Genomic DNA, 8,277 nt, shown 5'->3' on the forward strand with positions numbered 1-8,277 from the left:
TCTCTGAAGCGACTGCTTCCTGTTTCCTTTTGTGTGAGTTTGTTCTCTGTACATGTATCAGACAGCCAGTTCTACCCTGTGCTTTACACACAGGCTGTGCTCAGGCAATTCCCAAGAATTTAAATGTGAGTTACTATGACTTTAATGACCAGAGGCCTTAAGCAGTGATCTCTCAGTCAGTGATCAATGGCTCCTCCTGTGGGTTTTATTTCTAATAAAGACGCCAAGCCAAATTCATAATCCTGGAATACCTCAGGCTGAGCATAGCCCAAGAGTAAGAATGAGAGTAATGGCACATAGTCACTGCCTCCCATGTTCCAGGCCCTTCTTGGGTGCTTTCTTTTGATCATTACAAAATCCTGGCCCAGTGCATTTCAACTCTCAATGTAACATGGACCTTGAAACTCCCATGGCCTAAGACTTCATCCAAGAGCTCATGCTTGGTGGGTGGTAGATCTTTTGGCACCCCTGTGCCTTGAGGAAAAAGGTCTTACCGTCCTACCGTATTTTCCAACCGTCACTCTGAATGTTATTTGTTTAACAGGAGCCATAAAATGAACAAAGAACAGAAATCTAGTATATAACCGATTGGGAAATGGTCCCCTTGTCAAAACCAAGTGCGTCCCAGTGCAAACAAGATTTGCTCCACGGGCATCTGTGAAACACCAGAATCCACATCTTAATGTATTTAAGAGTCTCTACTGTCTTAAAGCAATCAGAAGACTAGGACTAGACAGGAGATGGTACTAAATTTAACTGTGTAGACCTCATGTTAAGTTGGCAAGTCATTTTATTTTAAGATGACAACCTCCGAGTAGCTATAGGATTCTGTAATCATCAGAGTGATTCTCGTCATTTCTCTTAGTCCCTGCCAAGATGATTTTCTCCACCTGGCGCATTCCGGTCACTATTGACTTCTGTGTAGGCAATTCTGTTTCTTATCCTCTTCTTACGTCATCTCTTCTAAATGATGAAAGGCACCAATGATGCCTGAAATCAGTAAAATAATCAAGCGAATTATCAGTAGAAGTAATGTCTGGTTTACATTAAAAATGATATTGGCCCGAAGACTAAATTCTCTGTCAGGTGGAGGGCCACTGTCTATACTACCACCTACTCCCCTCTCTTCACAAGTTGGGGGTTTCCAACCTCTCATACAGTGACAATGCTTCATGTTGTTGCACACCCCTCGGAAATTGCATGTCTTGACATCACAGTCAAACCCCAAGTCTTGAATAAAAGTGCAGTTCTGTTGGAAACAGTACCTTCCTGGGCCACACGTTGCCCCATCCACGACAAGCCCCATTTCTGGCAGATTCATCCCATGGTGTGCATCGTATCCAAAGCACAACTCTTCCTTGACATCACGTACTATTATGTGACGAAATACAGTGTGCTCACCTCCATCAGGAATTTCTTTGACATCACGACAGTGCAGTAGTCCACAAAAAACATTACGCTCTTCACACTTCACTGGTTTTCCTCCTCCTCGTATCCTCTTCACCCCACAGTTCCCAAATCGGTCACCTAAGACATTTAATTTTTGATAGCATGCTGGTGCACCGTCTTTTATTTGGTGGCCGAAGAGGGACTGGCATTGCAGGTCACGATCGCTGCAGTTTCCTCTCACACAGACAGCCAATGGTGAACATGGAGTTCCATCTTGGGTATAAAAGTCATTAGGACAATTATGCGACCTCCCATCACAGTATTCGGGGAGATCACAAATACCAAGCCTATCTCTACAAAGCCATCCAGGTAGAGCATATTTGCAGTCGACACAGCAGGTTCCTCCATTGCAATCACTGCCAGGGGTGAGGATACAATCGCTCTTGCAACACTTATTAGTAGAACACTGTTTTAAGGAGCCACAGTCACATTCTTCCCCCTGATCCACGAACAGGTCACCACAACGAGCAGCTATGTAAGGAAAATTGGTGTACCGTACATTTGGTCTGCTCAAACAAGGATCCCATATAGTGACCTTGTGATGTATTTTTTCGTAAGTACAGTTGCTCATCATATCCAACAAACCAGGCTCAGGAGCCATGACGCAGTGCTTTCTTCGAAAGCATTGACAACCTGGTGTATCATGATCAACGCCCAAATTATGACCTAGGGTATGTGCTGCAACAGCCGCAGCCAAAAATACATGGTATCTTGTCATATATACATATGCCACGCCCCACTTAGGGTTGCACACTCCATTGGGTTGGCCATAGTATGAGGCCCCACCAATTCTATCCCCTGTAAGAAGCATTGAAGTATCATGAGGAATATCGTTATACCAACCCCAGTATTTCCACAAAGCAAAATCAGTCATGATATTTTGAATATCTTGCTCTTCATATAAATCTACCTTATCCCTTTTATCCCATATGCACAAAACACGTATGTAGACATCTAGGAGAGTTGGTTTGTAGATGGTATGTAATATGTTGTTCAAAATCATCACACTCTCTATTACATGTGTGAGATTAGTGTCCAATTCAATTAATGACTTAGAAGTTGTGTAGTGGATTTTAAAGTATTTCTTATGTGGCCACCACAAATACACGGGGGTGGCTCTAGGAGTTCCAGCAAGAATTGTCTCTTCGTATTCTTGATCTGTATTGTGCTCTTCAATCTTACACCTTTCAAGCCCCGATAATCTTCTTTGTGACACGAGCAGAGAAACCACATGCTCAAATTTGGAAGAAGTTTCCAGCGGTTTTATTTCATAAGTGAAATCATCCACCTGCAGCATGCCATTCAGACCCCCGTAGCAGGTGTCCAGTGTGCCCATGGAGCCAGGAACCCCTTCCAGGTAGCAGTAGTAGTAGCAGTCTCGGGGGACAAAGGGGTAGTCCTCCTGCATGGCGCCCTGATCGTTATCGGTGATAACAGGAAACTGCCTGGGCAGCAAGTTCTTCTTGATTTTCATGTGAACCACATGTCTTTGGCCCCTGAAGTAAATCTTGTAGGAGAGTTGGCCTTGTCTCTCAGTTCCACCCACCCTGTGGGACACCTTCCTGGGGATCACAACTTCAGAGAAAGTGAAGCGCCATCCTGGGAGGGCATGAGAACAGCAGACTGCAGACAGGAGTAGCCCGAGGAGAGGCAGCCAGAGGTCACCTGTTGAGTGGGCCCGGGCCCAGGCAGGCCCCATGGTTGAAGGAGCCTGTGACCACAGAAGATTCAGTCGGGTGGGAGGTAGGCAAGATGATCACCCATCCAGCAACTTTTCTAGTAGGGGAGTCTGGAGGAGAGCAGAGAGGGACTGGGGGCACGGGCTCCCCAAGAAGGGGGTGGGGAGCTATTACGTAATAATGGTGTGCTCATCAGGGGAGGCTGTGCTCAGTGAGCTGGGCATCCTAGCCCAGGGGACTTAGAGAAGAGAAGAAAATAGGAGGAGCTGGGAACAGTAGTTCCCATGGGCTGAAAGGTCCCATGGTCTCTTGGAGAAGTCGCAGGGGAAAAATAAGTGCATTTGGTAGCATTTTCAGTGAGGGAAGGGCTTTTCTTTCTCAAACCTAAATGGCATAAGGGATCAACAAGTAATTAAAACAGAGGATGGAGAGGAGATTGGAAGTTTCTTCAAAGGATTCTTTGAAGAATTCAAAGAATGAGGAGAATTAGGTCTCATACTTTACAACAATTGAGTGCACTTGGGATGATTGGTGTAAAGAAAGAGTAAATAGAGTTCATGTGTAGAACAATTAGAATCTGTAACAACCATTTCTTAGAAAATCAAACTTGTATCTACCCTACGTCCCAGTGATCCTGGCCTGAGGAGATTACCCACAAAGACTAGAATATGAATGTCCACATCAGCTGGATTCATGAACTTACTCCACAAACTGGGAAAAAACAACCAGCACTTAACAGATGAATGAATAAACAAACTGGCATATTCGCCTATTGGAATAATCCCTATTAAATCAGAACTAAATTCTGATCCATGTAAGAACATGGATTTCTCTTACAGTATGATGATGACAGAAGGAATCAGACCAAAGGAACTTAATATAGGATTTAATTTGAATCAATTCTGGAATAGTCTAGAATAGGCTTAATTTATGAGACTAGAATTTTTTTTAAAGATTTTTAAATTTATTTTTTGAAAGACAGAGCAGAGCATGCTGGAGAGAAACACGAGTGGGGAGGAGGGGCAGAGGGAGAGGAAGAAGGTTTGGACTTGGGACTTGATCCCTTGACCCTGAGATCATGACCTGAGCCAAAGGCAGATGCTTAATAGACTGAGCCACCCAGGCGCCCCTGAGACTAGAATTTAAATCAGTAGTTTCCCGCTGTGGCAATGGAAGAATGGAGGAAACTTTCCTGAGTGACAGGAAACTTGTGTATCTTGATGGGGATGTGCTGTGGATTGAATGTTTGTGTCCCTGCAAAATTCATGGGTTGAAATCCTAGACCCCAGCATGATGGTGGTAGGAGGTGGGGCCTGTGGAAGGTGATTAGGTCGTGAGGGTGGAATCATCAGAAATGGGATTAGATCTTTATAAAAAAGAGACTCCAGAGAGATCTCTCACCTCTTCTACGCATGGCTTTACAGCAAGAGGAACCATCTTTGAAGCAAGAAGCGCCCTCACAAGACAATGAATCTGCTGGTGACTTGATTTTGGATTTCCTCTCTTCACAACTGTGAACAAGAAGCCATCCAGTCATTACTATTTTGTTATACTGGCCAAAAGAAGCTAAAATGTGTTTACAAATCAAACAAATCAAAACTCCTCAAGGTCCACCTTAAAATCTACTTATTTTATTGTATGCTAAGTATACCTCAAAAAAATTACATTTTCTATTGCGGAATAATACAATATTACATTAGTTTCAGGTGTACAACACAGTGACTTGACAATTATATACATTGCATAATTGTCACCACAACAAGCCTAGTTACCATCTGTCACTTTTCAAAATTAATTCAATATTATTGACAGTATTTCTTGTTCTCTATATTACATCTCTATGATTTACTTTATAATGGATGTTTGTACTTCTTAATCCTCTTCACTCATTCTTCCTTGCCCCCCTTTTGCAACAACTAATCTGTTCTCTGTATCTAGGAGTCTGGGTTTTGTTTTCTTTTGTTTGTTTGTTTTTGAGATTCCACATATAACTAATCATGTAATCATGCAGAATTTGTCTCTGTCTGACTTATTTCACTTAGCCTCATGTCTATCCATGCTGTTGCAAAATTTCATTTTTTTTAATGGCTGAGTAGCATTCCACTTTATATACATGTCACATCTTCCTTATCCATTCACCTATGGATGGACTTTAAAATTGTTTTCATATCTTGGCTATTGTAAATAATGCTGCAACAAACATAAGGGTGCACATATCTTTTCAAAGTGTGATTTTGTTTGCTTTGGATGAACACCAAGAAGAGGAATTGCTGATCATATGATAGCCATATTTTTAAGTTTTTTAAAAGATTTTATTTATTTATTTATTCATTTGAGAGAAAGAGTGCTCAAGTGGGTGGAGGGAGAGGGAGGGAATCTCCAACAGACTCCAGGTGACTGTAGAACCTGATGTGTGGCTTGATCCCATGACCCTCAGAATGGGATCTGAGCCCATACTAAGAGTCAGTTATTCCAAGTAAGTCACCTAGGCACCCCAGTATTTTTATTTTTTGAGGATCCTCCACACTGTTTCCCATAATGATAGTATCAATTTATATACCCACCTACAGTGTGCAAGAGTTCCCTTCTCTGCACATACTTGTCAAGACCTGTTATTTGCTGTCTTTTTCATAATAACCAGTATGACATGGGTAAGGTGTTATCCCACTGTAGTTTTGATTTGCATTTTCCTGATGTTTAGTGATATTGAGCATTTTTCCAGTGCCTGTAGGCCATCTGAATGTCTTCTTTAAAAAAAAAATGTCTATTCACATCCTTTGCCTATTTTTAATGACTGTTTATTTTGTTTGTTACTAGATTGTATGAGTTCTGTGTATATTTTGGATTTTAACTCCTTATTGAATGTATGATTTGCAAATATCTTCTTCCATTCTGTAGTTTGTTGTTTCATTTTTTAAAAATATTGTATTCATTTATTTGACAGACAGAGATCACAAGTAGACAGAGAGAGAGGAGGAAGCAGGCTTCCTGCTGAGCAGAGAGCCTGATGCGGGGCTCGATCCCAAGACCCTGGGATCACGACCTGAGCCGAAGGCAGAGGCTTTAAACCACTGAGCCACCCAGGCACCCCTGTTGTTTCATTTTTTGATGGTCTTCTTTCCTGTACAGAAGCTGTTTAATTGGAAATATTCCCATATGTTTAATTTTGCTTTTGTTTCCCTTGTCTTTGGAGTCACAGAAAAAAAAAATTGCTAAGACCAATGTCAAGAAGCTTACCACCTATGTTTTTTCCTAGCATTTTATGATTTCAAGTATTAAATTTAAGTCTTTAATCTATTTTGAGTTGATCGTTTTAAAGATTTATTTATTTATTTATTTGACCGAGATAGAGAGTGAAAGCAGGTGGAGCACCAGGCAGAGGGAGAGGGAGAAGCAGGCTTCCTGCTGAGGAAGGAGCCCAACACAAGTCTCAATCCCAGAACCCTGGGATCATTACCTGAGCTAAAAGTGGGTGCTCAACAAACTGAGACACTCAGGTGCCCCTGATTTTTTTTTTTTTTTGAGAGAGAGAGAATGTGAATGGGTGAGGGGAGAGGTGGAAGGAGAGAAGGAATGTTTCTCTTTTAAGATTTTATTCATTTATTTATTTAAAGAGAGAGCACACACATGTGAGGCAGAGGCGGGGCAAAGGAGAGGAAGAGAATATCAAGCAGACTCCCCACTGATCAGGGAGCCTGATACAGTGCTTGATCTCTTAGTCATGACCCTGAGGATCATGACCAGAGCTGAATTCAAGAGTGAGACAATTAACTAATGGAGCCACACTGGCACCCCTATTTTGAGTTGAATTTTACATACAGTGTAAGATAGTGGTCCAGTTTCATGGTTTTGAATGCAGCTATCCAGTTTTCTCAACATCATGTGCTGAAGACATTGTTCTTTCTCTATTATACATTCTTGCCTCCTTGTGCAAGTAAACTCCATAAGCATGGGTTTACTTCTGGGCTCTATTCTGATCTTTAGATCTATGTGTCTATTTTTATGCCATTACCACACTATTTTATTACTATAAACTTGTAATATAGTTTGAAATCAGGGGATATGATACCTCTGGCTTTGTCTCTCTCAAGATTGTTTTGGCTATTTGGGGTCTTTTGTGATTCCATAGAAATTAGATATTATTTTTTTCAAGTTATGTGAAAAATGTCATTAAATTTTGATAGAGATGCATTGAAACTGTAGATTGCTTTGGGTAGTATGGACTTTTTAATATTGATTCTTCCAATCCATGGGCACAGAATTGAGTATCTTTCCAATTATTGGTGTCATCAATTTTTTTCATAAGTGTTTTATACTATTTAGAATACAGACCTTTCATTTTCCTGGTTAAATTATTCCTAGGTATTCTATTCTTTTTAAAAAATTTATCTCCTATTATATTCAGTTAGCCAACATATTAGTTTTTTATGTAGTGTTCAATGATTTAACAGTTGCGTATAACACCTAGTGCTCATCACAACATATGCCCTCCTTAATACCCATCACCTGGCTACCCCATCCAGTCACCCCATCCCTTCTGAAACTCTCAGTTTGTTTTCCTAGAGTTGAGAGTCTCTCCTGATTTGTTTCCCTCTCTGATTCCACCCCTTCAGTTTTCCCTCCCTTCCTCTGTGGTCTTCTCGCTATTCCTTATGTTCTTATCATAACCCCTCCAGTTCCATCCCTGTCGATATAACTGGTGAGCATTCATCCATTCTGATGGCTAATTAATATTCCATTGTATATATCACCCCATCTTCTTTATCCATGCATCTGTTTAAGGGCACCCCAGCTCCTTCCAAAGTTTGGCTATTGTGGACATTGGTGCTATGAACATTGGGGTGCATGTGCCCATATATTTGGGGTAAATATCCAGTAGTGCAATTGCTGGGTCATATGGTAGCTCTACTTTTAACATCTTGAGGAACCTCCATACTGTTTTCCAAAGTGGCTGTACCAACTTGCATTTCCACTAACAATGCAAGAGGGTTCCCCTTTCTCCACAGCCTTGCCAACATTTATTGTTTCCTGCCTTGTTAATTTTTGACATTCGAACTGGTGTAAGGTGGTGTCTCATTGTGGTTTTGACTTGAATTTCCCTGATGGCTAGTGTTGTTGAACATTTTTTCATGTGTCTGTTAGCCATTTG

At 41.2% G+C, this 8,277-nt stretch overlaps 1 protein-coding gene across 2 annotated transcripts; it reads right to left on the minus strand.

Annotated features, from left to right (window-relative positions):
• On the minus strand, positions 1-3,263 carry LOC309866464 (disintegrin and metalloproteinase domain-containing protein 20-like). Of its 2 annotated transcripts, XM_082734227.1 has the most exons (2): positions 1,266-3,263; positions 1-990 (listed from the first exon to the last, which is right to left on the minus strand). In XM_082734227.1, the coding sequence occupies exons 1-2, from the start codon at positions 3,146-3,148 to the stop codon at positions 939-941; spliced, it is 1,935 nt and encodes a 644-aa protein (XP_082590353.1). In that variant the 5' UTR covers positions 3,149-3,263; the 3' UTR covers positions 1-938. The 2 variants fall into 2 exon arrangements, with proteins under 2 accessions (XP_082590353.1, XP_082590352.1); XM_082734226.1 differs by having other exon boundaries at positions 1-3,263.
• Positions 3,264-8,277: the final 5,014 nt, after the last annotated feature.

The sequence above is a fragment of the Mustela nivalis genome, assembly GCF_964662115.1.
Source record: "Mustela nivalis genome assembly, chromosome: 6".
In the NCBI taxonomy this organism is placed as follows: Eukaryota; Metazoa; Chordata; class Mammalia; order Carnivora; family Mustelidae; genus Mustela; species Mustela nivalis.

Bases quoted from the DNA above. Each gene is read 5' to 3' on its own strand.
- LOC309866464 (XM_082734226.1), bottom strand. From the start codon at position 3,148: ATGGGGCCTGCCTGGGCCCGGGCCCACTCAACAGGTGACCTCTGGCTG.